Source organism: Colletotrichum scovillei (genome assembly GCF_011075155.1).
Source record: "Colletotrichum scovillei strain TJNH1 chromosome Unknown Contig00009, whole genome shotgun sequence".
Classification (NCBI taxonomy): domain Eukaryota; kingdom Fungi; phylum Ascomycota; class Sordariomycetes; order Glomerellales; family Glomerellaceae; genus Colletotrichum; species Colletotrichum scovillei.
This window is the reverse complement of record NW_023336267.1, coordinates 55,409-69,617: the sequence shown is the minus strand read 5'-3', so window position 1 is coordinate 69,617 and position 14,209 is coordinate 55,409. Positions and strand designations below refer to the sequence as shown.

Below are 14,209 nucleotides of genomic sequence, written 5' to 3'. Positions count from 1 at the left end.
AACAGGTCAAGTCATTACAAGGTGCCTCGTGACTTGGGTCAGTTGGATGATGGACTACTCATCGGTGGTCATCCCATATTAGCCCTTCGTCACGATCATAGACCCTGAATTACCCTGAAAGACAAATTTTGTTGGCATGTAGATGACATGAACATGCCAGAGACGTCAACCGACCTTGGGAAGCATGACATCACTCTTCATGCTTGAGTCACAATGCTTCGACTACACCTCATACGCAAGGCTCTAGGTTTGCTTGGCTTACCTGCCAGCAAGAGCTAGGGTCCAGATAAGGGTCCATGAACTTTCCAGGCTATCCGAAGTGGCCGACATTCTTGGTCATCATCCCATATGCAGTAAAGGGCGTTAAAATCAGAAGGCACTCCCGTCATGCGACTCGATGTCAGAAGGAAAGTTTATTCATTATGATGAACAGGTTGAACTGAGATCCATGCGCCGCAGCGGCAGAACCCGGGGTATCTCAAGCAGGCGGTAGAAACGACGAAAACAACACACCCTGAATCATGGCGTACATTACCGAAAAAGTGACAACTTTGCCGCCAACGTCCCGTCTCTTGCCGTTGGCGCCGTGGTCCAGCAGACAGCCGGCAACCCACCAGTACCACACCGCATACCCGGACGCGATCCTGGTGATGATCTGGACATGGTACGTCGTGATCGCCAAGGCGGCAAGCAGAAGTTGGGCAGCGGCCATGGAACCTACTAAAACCGACTTCGTGCCACTCTGCCCTTGTCGCTGCTTCTCCGCCGTCGGACTCCGCGCCAACCCCGAAGGCCTGTTGATGACTTCCCACCCGGACACCATGAGCAGTCCCAGCACCGGCGCGGCAAGAATGAACAGAGGAACGTTCGATAGCGTCCAATAACGGAACAAGCCAACGCCCCTGCGTGATCCAAGATTAGCAAGCAAGAACAGAATCTAGAGGAACCAAGTGATGACATTCACGATCCCACAAAACCCAGATCCCACCTCAAATCTCCGCAAGTACCGACCCAAGGCACTTGACGGGGCCCGAGGGAGGGAAGCAGAGAGAGGGGCGGAGGGGTGACTCAACGATGACCAGACCCATGGCTAGTGTAGGGCTGGAGAGAAATTTTCATTCCTCAAAGAGAAAACGACGGTGAAGCGCAAAGAGTACATACCAGTAATGTTCCTGTACAAAGGAATAGATGCTGGGCACGGTCCGCTCACACCATGCGCGCGCCCCGGATGCGCCGGAACAGTATCGCAGCCAAGCAAGCGCTTGTGGTACAACGGACCCCGTTGCCACGAGGAGCCCGCCTGTGACAGAACCGAACAGAGCCGCAATATTTTTCAAGCTCGTAGGGCTGGCCAGCAGCGTGGGTAGGATCATTAGACACTCGACGGCGAAGGGGAGGCCGTTCAGGAGGCCGTTTGACCGAGAGGCCGTCGCGAGACCAAAGATGGCGCCGGCCAAGATCTGAGCTGTGACCCATGGGAACAACCCCTTGGTGGAGTTCGACGCCGATGCGAGCACGTAGTAGCCAGCGAAAGAGAAGAAGGCGCAAAGACTCTCCGCGTAGGGTGCCGAAAGGAATAGGCCAGCCGGAGACAAGATGTGGAGCAAGGCGGACAGGAATGCCAATCGAGGTCGAGCAAAGAGCTTGATGGTCAGCTCGTACAGCATGAGAGCGGCGAATAGATGAGCTACGTGAGCGACCATGATGCTGAAGGCAGCCTCTGACGCTCCGGTTTCATCGCCCTCGAAGCCAAGCAGGCGCGCGACCCGGATCAGGCCCGAGACGACGAGTGGCAGACCAGCATTGAAAGCCCACTCCTGTTCGAACACGAAGCCGCGTCTGGCGGATTGAGTGAAGTAGAGAGCGTCCCAGCGCGTCAGGCGGGTGACGAGAGAGATGTCGGACTCATTGCGCTGGAGCATCAAGGTCGTCGAAGTATCGTAAGATGGCGCCACAGCGCTGCCGAGGGCGATGGCCAGCAAGAGGGCCTTCCAGGCGACGAAAGCGGTGATCAAGGTCTGGCGGGGTTGAGAGTCATGGCGGGAGAACATGATTGTGATGACGTCGGGCAAAGTCGAGGTGATGTCGAGGAGCGGGAGATGCCGCGATTCCGGGCGCGAGTGAAGGTCCGCGAAGTGCCAAGGCGGCGGGACTTGTAACGACTACAAGTTGACAACGGAAAAAAAAGGTGTGGCAAGAGCTCCACTGCCGGGAAACTCTGAGAGGGAAGACAAAGTTTGACTGCCGTGTTGGTAATGATCGTTGTGGATGAACCCTTGGCTGGCGTCGCCTTTACCTTGACATTGCCGTTTGTCACGTTGGACGGGAGGACTTGAGGCGAGGTTCAACGGAGTGGGAGCTTTAGCCGCGTCGGGACGGGCGGGAGCAACTGTGGCCAATTGCAACCGCCGAGTGACCTCGGTGAGCCGGCTCCGTCGGTGACTCGGTGTACGGCGACAATGCACAGACCACCAAGAATCCTTTTTTTTTTTTTTTTTTAATCCTTTTTCCTCTCTTCTCTCTGTTCAGTATCCCTTTGGCTAACGTACTGTGTGCACCGCAGTCTACGAGCGAGCCTAGGGCCGGAGAGGTAGGTAATCCTGCTTGATCAGTTTGAAAGACTTTACCTAAGAAGACATCCCGCCGAGGCGGAGTTCGGGGTCAGTACAATGCGAGCGGGTCTCGATCCCATCTAATCGTTGACGATGTGGGCGAGACGAAAATTTCTTCCTCCATTTTTTTTCAGCCCTTTTTGTTTTTCTTTCTTCTCGAAGCGTTCCGAGCGTCTGTCTTCATGGGACGAGCCGTTCATTGCGGATGCCAGTGTCCACCGGGCTGTCAGGGCTTGAAGACGGACCGGGGATTCAAAACTCCAAGACCATGTCGCCCGTACCTGGTTGCCAGGATTGTAATTAGCGTAAACCACCTCAGTGGACTGCCCCTCTCGATTCCAGCCTCCTTTTACCCCTGTGTTCCTCTCCGCAGCAGTGGAGAGCCTGTAGTCCAGGGCTCCAGGGCATTAAGTAGAGCGGAAAGCCCGTTTAGAAAGCCCCTTGAAGCAACCAGACCGCTCAGCCCACGGCGCAGTGAGCACACGTTTGGTGGACTTTGGCCGCATCAGGATCAGTGTGCGATGAAGGTGTGGCGAAGTCTCGGACCATGTTCCACTGAACAGGGCTCGTCCAGGGCCACCCGTCGGCAGTGGGGAAGTGGAACCTCTTACAGGAGAGCTTCATCCCCTGAATTTGCCGCCCCGTGTTTCTCTTCCCCTGAGATTCCAACGAGTGCATTCCAGCTTGACAAGAGTGAAATGAAGAGAACCTCGTCCATACGGAGTATTAGATCCTCATTGCTCAAGAACCTGCACAGCCCAGTCCAGGTTTGGCGGCGGGATGCGTGCCAAGACCAAGGTGCGCCGCACCACCTTTGAATGGCAGAATGGGTCGGGCCATGGGTTCAAGGGAGGATGAGGCTGGCTGGATATTGGCCTGTCTCCTTAATCTGATGTCTAGGTATCCGTACTTATCTAATCTATCAATTATCCGTTGTTGATGTATTTGCTGACCGCCATATGCTGACTGACTGAAGGTGGTCTCAGTACGCCCAGGACGGAGTACTAGGTAGGCATGAACATGCAGCCAACTATCCATCGTGCAGACCGAAGTGACTGGACGAGGGTCCAACAGAAAAAAGACCAGACTATGGATGCAGACAAGCAGCCACCATGATTATTTTCCCATGACTTGTGTGCTTGGAATAGGCTCAAGCTTGTCCAATGAGCCAAGTCCCGGTAGATCCGCTGCACTCCAGCCCGCACGGTATGCGGAAGGGTGGAGGAGGGCGGGCTGACGGCTGGTCCAGATTCCTTTTTTGTCACTTGACGTTTACCAAGATCCAACCCAGCTCGCGCTTGAAGGTCGAGTGGTCGTTCAGATGGATGGCGCCTTGAAGCATGTGCAAATGCAAGTTAGGCAGTAAGGTAGTTGCCATCCATATCTGGAGGTAAGGTAACGCAGGGAAAGGAAAAGGGTCAAGCTGCATGTGACTGAGACCATCGCTCACATCTACCTTCGGTCCCTTAGGTACCTATAACGTGTCAGGCGCATCTGCATAAGGTATGTACTGAGGTATCTGTGAGTGAGGTAGGTGCTTGGACGTTAGGAAGGAAGGAGGGAAGGGAAACCTAGGGCTGCGAGGAGGTGCCTGACACATTGGACATTGACATCCCGCGGTGACATGGTGACATGTTCATGTTCATGGCGGGACGAGGGCAAGATCCAAAGGTGGGAAACAAGGTGGGAAGGTGACATTCCGTCCAGCAAGGCAAGTCGGCCCCGGTTCTTTTGGCAGATCGGCATCGGAGCGGAAAGCACCACTGCGCCGTTCCTCCGCCCTCGCTTTCCTGCCGTCCTCGCTTCTTTCCTCACTCAAGCTTGCAGCCTCGCAGGACTTCTCCGAGGAGGCAAAGGCAGTTCGGGTCTTTCCAAAAGTTGAAATTCACCATCTAGATACTACTAAGTACCTACCTTGGGTAAGGCATCGTACGTGAACGTTCCATGTTTGCGAGCCGAAGCTGAAAGTCATGTGCGTCTTGCGTTTACATAAGCCTACTCCGTACCGCAACAGGCAATTCGCAGCCGGAACCGGCCGTGAGCAGCCGGAGCTGGGACTTGACCTGTGGTTGACAAAGGGAAGGTTTAGAGGCTAAGCAGTTATTGTTTGCTTTGTTTCACATGGCGTCCCTTGCTCCCCTTCAAGGACAGAACTCACTAGGTACCTACCTTACCTACCGCAGTACGACAGAACACAGCAGGATGACGAACCCCTCCAACCTTGTTCTCAGCTCCAGCACGCTCAGGTATCTTCGTCTGACCTCAGAAAGAGAGAGAGAGAGAGAAAGAGAGAGGTACTCAACTTCATTGCGGGCGGCCCTGAACGTCGCTGCTGACACTACCAAGAGACACAGCCAGTTTCCAACTTTTCCTTTAAGCTTCGCATCCAGGGGGACCCTTCGCCCTTGAGAAACTGTCACCAGACTGTCAATCCGCGTCCGTTCGGCATCGCTGGCAGCCACCGGATTGGCCATTACATCTGGACCCCTGACCTTCACTTCCCGGTTGACTGCTTTCGCTCCCGTTCCAGACAGCAACACCTTGCTTAAGGTAGGTACTTCCAAGTAACGGTAATGGTGTTCTCACAGGGCAGGCACTTACGCAGTAGAAGCTAAAGGGCACTGCAAGCCACACAGTCCTCTCTGCAGCAACTGCTACTGCGTACGAACGCCCGCTGCTTGATTCAAGGTTGTTAGGTATCACGGCGTGGATTTTGCACTGTGGCAGAAGCTGCTTCGAATACCTCATCAGGAACCTTGGCTCTGTCTGTGACACCAATCCCTCAGTGACAGGGCGCTTGGTGCTGTCGAGTGACCCCAAATCATGGTTTCGGAGAATGGAGATCATGGCGGTACTTTGCACCTGGTGCTTACCTTATAGCCGCACTTGCTCGCGGAAGCCAACAATGACATGGAGCATCATCCGCAATCTCGAGTGAGGCACACGTAATAGCGAGGGATCCAATCGCTGGGCTGAGCTGACAGGCTTCAGTGATCAGCATGCCCATCATCACCGCCCGGCTGATTGATGCCTGGGCTGATTCGCGACTTCGCCGGCGACAATGTCGCAACTGTCACACAGCTCATGGTGTCGATGCAGGACCTTTGGGCACTCGACGGAGACAATACCCGAATACGTACCCTGTGGCCCTGGATCTCACCGCTATTCCGTATCTGAATTGTCTTGGAATGGCCTGTTGCTACTCGACGATCGATGTAGAGGCGTTTGGTGTTGCATTGCGGCATCTTGTTCGACGACTGAACGAATCGAATCGACACCGAGGCACTGCCGCCAATCTTGCAGACCCAAATCCGAGAGTGCCATGCGGCTTTACCATCTCGCAGGATGCAGCAATTACCCCCACATAGTTGAGCGAACTTATCGCTCTTGTCTATTATCTACGGTATCTAGGCACTACCTACCTACTGTAGGTAGGTATCTGAATCTGGTCCGGCTGCTTACCTTGCTGCAGCATTGGCAAGACAATTTGCGGCAGTAGTTCCTCCTAGTCAACCTTTTCAGTTCAGTCGAAAGTTGAGATTCAAGAACCAGAGCGCCAGAGCTCGTCTTGATCACCTAAACCAGCTCTACCGTCCGGGGGACACTACCTAACAGCTATTCCGCCCAACACGTCATGGCCCAAGTGCAGGTACAGCGTGGCCAGACAATTGTTGTTCAGACGGTTCCAACCAGCCGGGCTCGTTAGACCCGAAAGACACATTGAGCGCACTTAGTAGGCGTTCCGGGTAGTTTCTGTTTCTCCCAGAAGCTTTGGTTACGATAGCGCGAAACAAGCGCTGGAAACGAAACAAACAGACTTACACATGCCATGGACCCGACATCACTGCTTCTGAGCAACAGCAGTCGGCCTGCAACGTGTCACGGCTAGGGCAGCCTCGGCGTGCGTTCAGAGTTCGTCAGGTGCAGTAGGTGCAGAAGGTGCGGACGCCTATCGTGGATTCGTGGGACGGTCTGATCTAGGGCTTCCATCGGCTCGAGACGTATCACGCCGTGACTGCAACCGCCCAGAAAGGCTAACCCTTCATCTGTGACGGCGCCCGTCTTCCGCAACCCGTCCCTACTTCTGGGCGGTGTTCTCGACCACGGTTCCAGGTTGATCGCCCGCCCAAATCAACGACTGCTAAGCCTGGATGCCTGGGTATACGCCGAGCGTAGGTATTTTACGATTACTGTTTACGGAGTACGAGGTGCTCCGATGAGTGTGATTCACCCGCCACAACAGATACCCTGTGGCAGTTGCACAGTAAGAACAAGAAGAGGGAGAAGGAGAAGGATGCTACAATCTACACGTCTACCTACCCACCTCTGAACGCACACGACGCACTACCCGTACACATAGCTGCACATACGGCTTGCGCATCTTGGGATGCCCAGTCCTGTGGCATGTGGGCATCCCCTTTTCTGGGAGGGAAGATGAACCCTCGTACCCTGCCAAGCTAGCTTGCAAGGGAGACCCGAGTTAGCCGTCTGTCCAATCCGAGCACGACTCCACCATACCTCACCCACGCGAGACTGCAGCCGGCGTGTGCATGCCCTTTACTAGCCTAGCCCCCGATCTCAGCGGCAGACTGAGCTCCAGTGATCCAGATGGTCAGTCTCGGAGAGAACATCTGACTGACACCAACAATGTGCCCTCGAAGTCGGCGCCTTTGTGGTCTCTTCAAGTGGCCTGACACACGGAGTATCTGCTGTCTTTTTACCTAGGTAGGTATTCAACGGGATTGAGATGAGGCCGTCTCTCTTACCAACGACGGATGAACGGAGTTGGGGTCGGGGGTGTTTGTTCGCCGTCCTTCTCACCAACGCCTTGCGAATCGAATACGCATCGACGATTCCCGAAATGTTGGTTCCCCTGGCTTCCCTAGTCGGGAGGTTCACCAGCAACCCACAGTTCATTTGGCCGGACTCGGGATAACCCTTCCCGCGGCGGGAGGGGGAAAGGAGACGCGCAACTGGTACTGGAGCCAACTGAATATAGCTGCGCTACCATGGTGGTCCCCAGTTGGCCGGACGAGAAACTAGACGACGTGGTTGTAAACCACCCTTCCGGGCACCTTCTCCTCGGCAGCCGTGTTTTACAGACAAAGTTATGTGATGGGATTGAGAGTTCTTTCGGCAAGCCTCAGACGAGGGGAAACTGGAAAGGCTGAAGATGCTCACCGGCGACACCCATCAAACACTACGCAAACACAAACACAATTTGCTGTCTGCCATCATCTATGCAACACAGATGCAAGAGGAGTGTTCTCTGAATACAGGATTTCAGCAAAGAAGTAAGGCAAGTTTCTAGACAGACGCACAGAAGGAGCTGATACTCAGAGAGAGGCTTGTGGCCATCAGCACTGATCTGGAGCTGGCCCCTCCTCCGTCAGGGAGCTCGTCAACAACGGTCCACGAAGAAGCGGTGCAATGGGCATACGGTCGGAGAGGGAACCCCGTCCCGTCCGATCTAGGGTCTCGCAGTTCGCCGACGAGCCGATGCAAAGACGATGTGGAGGCGGCATCGGTACCTTGTCAGTTTTTATGTACTAACTCCGTAATGGTCTGGGCAAGCCAGGCTGAAGTTGCAGCACAAAATTGCACAGCACATTCCGCAAAAGACTGGGCCAGACGACGCCATAACGAAACGGCCGAGCTGGATGTCCACTCATCAAGGCAGCCAAAAGCCACCATGCCAGGCTGGGCTGATGAATGTGCTAACTATCTACCTATGGAAAGCAATACCTATCTAGGTAGTTACGCGTCAATGGCAGAGGCAGCTAAACAGGGTGCTTTAGTATGATGCAGAGAAGAGGAACAGTAGGGAGGAGGGGCCTTTCCTGTTCGCACCACGGCACGGGTTTGACCATATGGCCGTCGTCACCACGTTGGCGGATGCCCCATTGTTAGCGGTCGTTCGATTTAGTTGGAAAAAAGTGATTGTCAGAGTCAATGAGGGTTTACCGAATTACCAACATTCCTGGTCTTCCACCATACTTCCCCTGAATTTCCGCTTTGAGGGGCTTTGCAGAAGTACGTATTTGCAAGTGCACTTCCAAGCGGGACAGCACGCACCGCTCTTGCCCCAAGAGAGTCAGAAGAGACTGAGTCTGTGAGCACTGGCAGCGCATATGTCAGACTTACCTCACTGACCGTGCCGGGTTAAGTTAAGTACCTAGTTAAGCTAGGTACCATACAGCTTCCAATTTGTACTTGGTTGCACAAGTTCGCAACAGAAACAACCGGAATTCGCCTCCCACCTCAGTGCCCTGTCACGCCCATGGCAGAAGGGTCAGTACCTGTGTCCATAAGGTAAGGTACCTAAGCGTGCTAAGGTAGGTATCCGTATCGAGCAGCAGCACCGCTCCTGCTCATAATTTGATTCGGGTCCTTAAGGTTCCTTCCCCCCATCCCCCCCCTGCTTACGCTCCTTCTGGGCAGCCCGGTTCATTTGGACATCGTCACTTCCTCCTGAGAATTGAATTGCAAACCGAAGAAAAGGTACGTAGTCAGTACATGTCTCCGCCGCTGTATTTCCACCCAAAAATACGTACCCATTCCATCCACTTCAAGTCCCCTCTTCAACTTCGTCTTCTTCTTCTGCTCCCGTCGGATCTTCTCTTTCTCTTCCTCTTCCCTCTCTCGCACATTTGCCATCTCCGTTCCTCTCTCGGCGCCCAACCTCGCAACTTTCTCTTCCCCGTCTCTCTCGTCCTTCTTCTCTTCTCCGACGGCAGGCCGGTTCGCCCTGTTATTGCCCCAGAGGCAACACACATCCTTTCTCTGCTCTCCTCTAACATCGACCCTCGCACCTGGTAGTGTGTACGTACCTTACCTGGACTCTCCTGTGAACGGATACTTTACGTAGTCCGCCGAACCAAAGAAGAACCCCCAAGCCAAACGGCGACCATTCCACCTGCAAGTCCAGGTTCCCGCTGCGTCTGCCATCGCGTTCTCTCAAAGAAAGACAGGGACTCCCCTCTCTTTCCCCTCGGCGACCACAAAAGACGGCACTCGCACGCCCACACCCACTCGCCCACAGTACCTAAACACCCACCGCTCCATCAGCACTCCCCCCCCCCCTCCCTCCACAGCGCTTCCGACACTCGCTGGAGACCTGAGAGAGAAAGCCAAAATCAAATCAGCCCTGATATCATCCGTTCCGGCTCCGTCCCTCCATCTCTCCACCTCGCAAATCGGCTCCAAGACACTTGACACCCTCGCCTCGCCTTTGTCAAGTACCTATTGTACACCCAGTACAGTACCTGCTTCGCATTCCGGCACAAACGAACGGGGTACACACCTTACCGTCTTTTTCAACCTGCTCTTCGGATACCTCAGCTTGCTCCCCGAGCTACCCTTCAACCCTTGCCTTGGGCTACCCTGCTCTTGCATCCGTCTTTCCCTCAACTTACATCTATACATCTGGACCCTGGTGGCCATCTACTCCTCCTTGTCCTTTCTCCAACCACTCTCCTGCATCTTAGATCCTCTCGCCAAACTCCTTCCGCATATCTCGCCAGCCTTTCCAGTCTCCTTCTTGCTCAACCAGGTATATTCTGCGTACCTACTCCACGATTTCCATGAGAGACAAACGACATTGCGCTGCAGCCTTCTTTCTTAACGATCCGAACGTACTTTTGCATTGACTTCGGAAAGTCAGACGTTACGCGATACACGAATCCCGACCTGTTCAGCTCAGTTCCTCCAGCTTGACTGGGCATCGATTTCCCCTCTCTTGTGCAAGACAAGAAGACTTACGGATTTCCATCACCGCTGCTCCTTCTCGGGATACGCACCCTGGGTTAACCAAGAATCATTCCCGCCATCACACGATCCCATTGGACACCGAACGCTACTTTTCCAGGCATCTTGTAAGCCTTTTGCCTTTCTCTCTGCCCTCGTCACCTCAGGCTCAGCTCAGCCCATCCCGCGCCCACGGACATACAAGGCCAACTGGGTCCTCGGGCCACTGACCGCTCACGAGTCAAGCCACTCAAGCCATTCAAAAGCCTTCTGTGCTGAACCCCCGCCAAATACAGCATAGCTCCCTGAGCCTCATCAGAGAAAGTGTTTCTGGGCTGACGCTAGATGATGTACTTGTAGGCCGCTCATTCCCTCACACAGCCTGCTCTCCAGCATCGACGTCCCCTATTTCTCTCTATTCTTTGTCCTGTCGTCTGCCTCGCCCAACGCCTCTGCCGCAATCGATCATACTCGTCGCCGTGTCGACCAGACTTGCCAGTCACTGTAACGATCGATCCCACGTCAAGCACACTTCAAGACCAGTGTAACGCACCTTGCGGTATTGAACCACTTAGAACGGAATCCCCAGGACCCGAGCTGCACTGCACCGCTACCAGCATCAGCATCAGCACCCACCCCACCTTGGCCAGCTGCAAGTGGAGAGCTTGCCCGATTTATACCCCTCGCATAAGACGATCCAACCCTCGCCCAGTCGGTTGATTTAATCACGCCGTCTTTCCTGCCTGCATCTCCATTTGGTAAATATTGGAACGCAATAGTCCTTTGAAATCATACGTCGACTAGAGTCGGAAATCGCCCTGGTCGCGTCAATGATTTCCTCAACATCGTGTGACTAAATTCCAGACTACAACGATGTTTCTCCATTCTGGCGCAAGCCTGCATGGTCACGAATACTCCAACAAGACCACTGCCAGCGGCAACCAGCCTGCGCGCAGGCATATTCTCCTGCGCTCCTCACTAGGCGCATCGCCGCTTCAGCGATCATCATTTTCAACCGATGAAACCGAGACGCCGACACAACGTATCAACCGACGCCTTTCATTACAAGAGCCCGCCTCTGCTACGCGCCCAGTACGTAGAATCCGACCGGTGTCTGACTTTGTCCAAAGAAAGGACCTCGTCGTACGCTTCGAGGAAGAGCCTACCGTTGTAGGCGAGGAAATACATGGTCTCGATGGCGTGAGCGAAGATGAAGGCAGTCTGGTATCAGAGATTAGCGATACGAGCACTGTGAAAAGATCCAAACGATCAAGGCGAGCTGCAAGGCAATGTACCAACTACATGCTGGCCTACCCTCCTCCAAAGCTTCGTACGAAACAGAGACGCTTCGTATCCATCCGGCCGCGACTTCTCCTGCAGCTACAACAACTATCGAACGACAAGCGGCCCATGCCTGCCATCGATGTCGTCCCCTCGAGCATGATCGCTGGAACAGTGATCCTTCCCCGCCTCGCACGACGTTTTCCCAAGATGTTCAGAGTCAAGGGACAGCTGGGCATGAATGGCCTCATCTTGGCCAAGAGTGAGGACTACGACAATAACGCTGACGATTCTGACTCGGACGACAAAGATCTCGATAAGCGGGACTTGGTGGCCGTTATCTCGCCGGTCTCGTCACGGAAAGAAGGCGAGCGGAGGGATTCTGGCGAACAGACGGAAATTGTTTTGGCGGACGGTTCAGTTTGGACTGCTACTCAAACAAGCAATGGGTCGTACGATTTCGTCCACGTTGATGAAGCTGGCCAAACGACAATTGCGAGATGGGCCAGACGTAGTGCCCGACCTCTGTCCACGGCCACATGCACCGCGGCATCGGCCCCCGCTCCTTCGGAGTATAAATTCACTTTCAGCGTCCTCGATCCACAGCTTCGTCGACACCCCGTAATGGCAACTTTGACGCCAGCTAACCTCGAAATCTTGGATAATTACACCACCGTATCACAATCCTCCGGTCGTTATCCTCCTACACGACCATTCAGCATGGATTTGAGCGGCGACAAGGAAATCCCATCGCTGCCAGCAGCAACCCACGCCGCGACACAGCGAGAGACTCACCCTGTGGATGAGGCGACTCGAATTCTCATCACCGTAACCTCCGTCTGGGTGTCCCTTCGACATGGCCAAGGCTGGGCATCGTCAGCAGCGTCTCCTGTTCCGGGGACCTCCAGACCAGCACAGTCTCGTACTGTTAGCGGCAGCAGCTGCCAGAGTCGTGCATCAACCTTCCCGGTGTCAACGACGGAAATGAATCGGATCTCATCTCCACCATTAGTACCGCAACAAGTTGCGACTCAGCCCGCATCAGTCGCGCCCAAGAGGACATTCTCATCTGGAGCCGCCTTCATGCAGCGCCGCCAGACAAAGCTTGGGGGCGAATCGGTGACCACTGACAATGCGGCCGAGTCCGATGATCTGGGCGGGCTTGAAAAGGTGCCCGAACCCGCGCCTGTGAAGAGGAGTTTTTCCAAAAGGATACGGGATTGGAGCCACCGCTTTACTTCGAGGAAGACAACAACTGCATAAAGACAGAAAGGAGAAAAGCAAGAAACACAGGAACATATCAGGAACAGGCGCAAAGACGCGAACAGGCTCAAAGACGCAAACAGGACCCAGAGCTGGTTGACATTCAGCATACGCTTTCGTGAATGTATTATTATTATTGAGCACAGGTATACCCGGGGATCGGAATCTGACAACGCTCGTCGTGCTAAGCGCACGGCGACCAAGAGTTGCGTACACTTGCTTGCTCCCTATTCATGGTGATTGACATTGCGCCTGTGAGCCGTTGTAAACAAACCGAATCAGTCGACTATAGTTCAAAGGCGAGTAGTTTTTTTTAGGTCATGATAGACCTGATGGGCCATAGCTGCATGATTCTTACGTGTAGAATCTGCAAATTTGACGCAGGAACCGACCTGATCGCCGGGGCACAGCCAGGCGCATGAGTGTAAAGCTGAGTGGGGTATCGCCGGAGATGGAAACGGAAACACAGCGAAGGGTTCCCGTGTACAGCGATCCGGAAACTGTGGGTCCCCGCACGCCGTGAACCCAGAACACAAAGCTGGGAACGTGGAGTGATCCTTGCGGACGATCCCGATGCGCGATCCGCAACGTCGCTCATGATCGGCGATAGGGGTCCACCTCGGCGGTGGCCCGTGTGGGGCACCTTCAGAATTGGAAGGCCAGCAGAGTTGCCTGAATGGTTTTGATGGGTTGCGACAACCATGTAACTATCAAATCTGACCAAGATTTACTCATTGTCGCTTGTAATCTGGAGATGACTTGGAATTGAATGCGAAGTACAGACTATGGCACATCCTTGGCAGTTTCGACTGTCTGCCTACTCACATTCAGGCTTCGCGAAACTTGTCTTGATTTCGGGAGAACAAGAAATGCTGGAAACTATGCACAACGGGCTGGATACCGCTTACTCGAGCAGGAATAAAACTCACAGAACAACATGTAGAGCTCAAATAATGACGATAGTGATTCAGAATAAGATGCCCTGCTGGTTTCAGTGGCGAAATGACTTGCCTAAAGGCTGACGAGCATGATTCAGCGACACACATCAATGGCCTACGCACTCCAGCATAAAGTCAATGGAGGTCGCTGATACGTCTGCTTCCTTGATAATGAGATCTCATGTCAACATGAAATCCAATAATACACGGAGTCAGACAACAGAACTTCCTCATCCTTGTACCAGCGACTAAAACAGCCATGGGCGAGTGGAAGCTTGGCTGTGTTACACTGGTCCTTCCGGGACGGAAAGACCGATGTCAACCAGCAGAAAGCGACGACGAATTTCCAAACAGGCCAGTACTGGTTCC

At 54.0% G+C, this 14,209-nt stretch overlaps 2 protein-coding genes across 2 annotated transcripts; one reads left to right on the top strand and one right to left on the bottom strand.

Annotated features, from left to right (window-relative positions):
- Nucleotides 1-223: 223 nt before the first annotated feature.
- HER10_EVM0009113 (mannosyltransferase) lies at nucleotides 224-2,395 on the bottom strand. Its single transcript, XM_035478612.1, has 2 exons — nucleotides 1,162-2,395; nucleotides 224-902 (listed from the first exon to the last, which is right to left on the bottom strand). The coding sequence occupies exons 1-2, from the start codon at nucleotides 2,049-2,051 to the stop codon at nucleotides 479-481; spliced, it is 1,314 nt and encodes a 437-aa protein (XP_035329812.1). The 5' UTR covers nucleotides 2,052-2,395; the 3' UTR covers nucleotides 224-478.
- A 6,450-nt stretch (nucleotides 2,396-8,845) lies between these two features.
- Nucleotides 8,846-13,840, top strand: HER10_EVM0012887 (uncharacterized protein). The gene has a single exon (XM_035483194.1). The coding sequence runs from the start codon at nucleotides 11,232-11,234 to the stop codon at nucleotides 12,900-12,902; it is 1,671 nt and encodes a 556-aa protein (XP_035330256.1). The 5' UTR covers nucleotides 8,846-11,231; the 3' UTR covers nucleotides 12,903-13,840.
- Nucleotides 13,841-14,209: the final 369 nt, after the last annotated feature.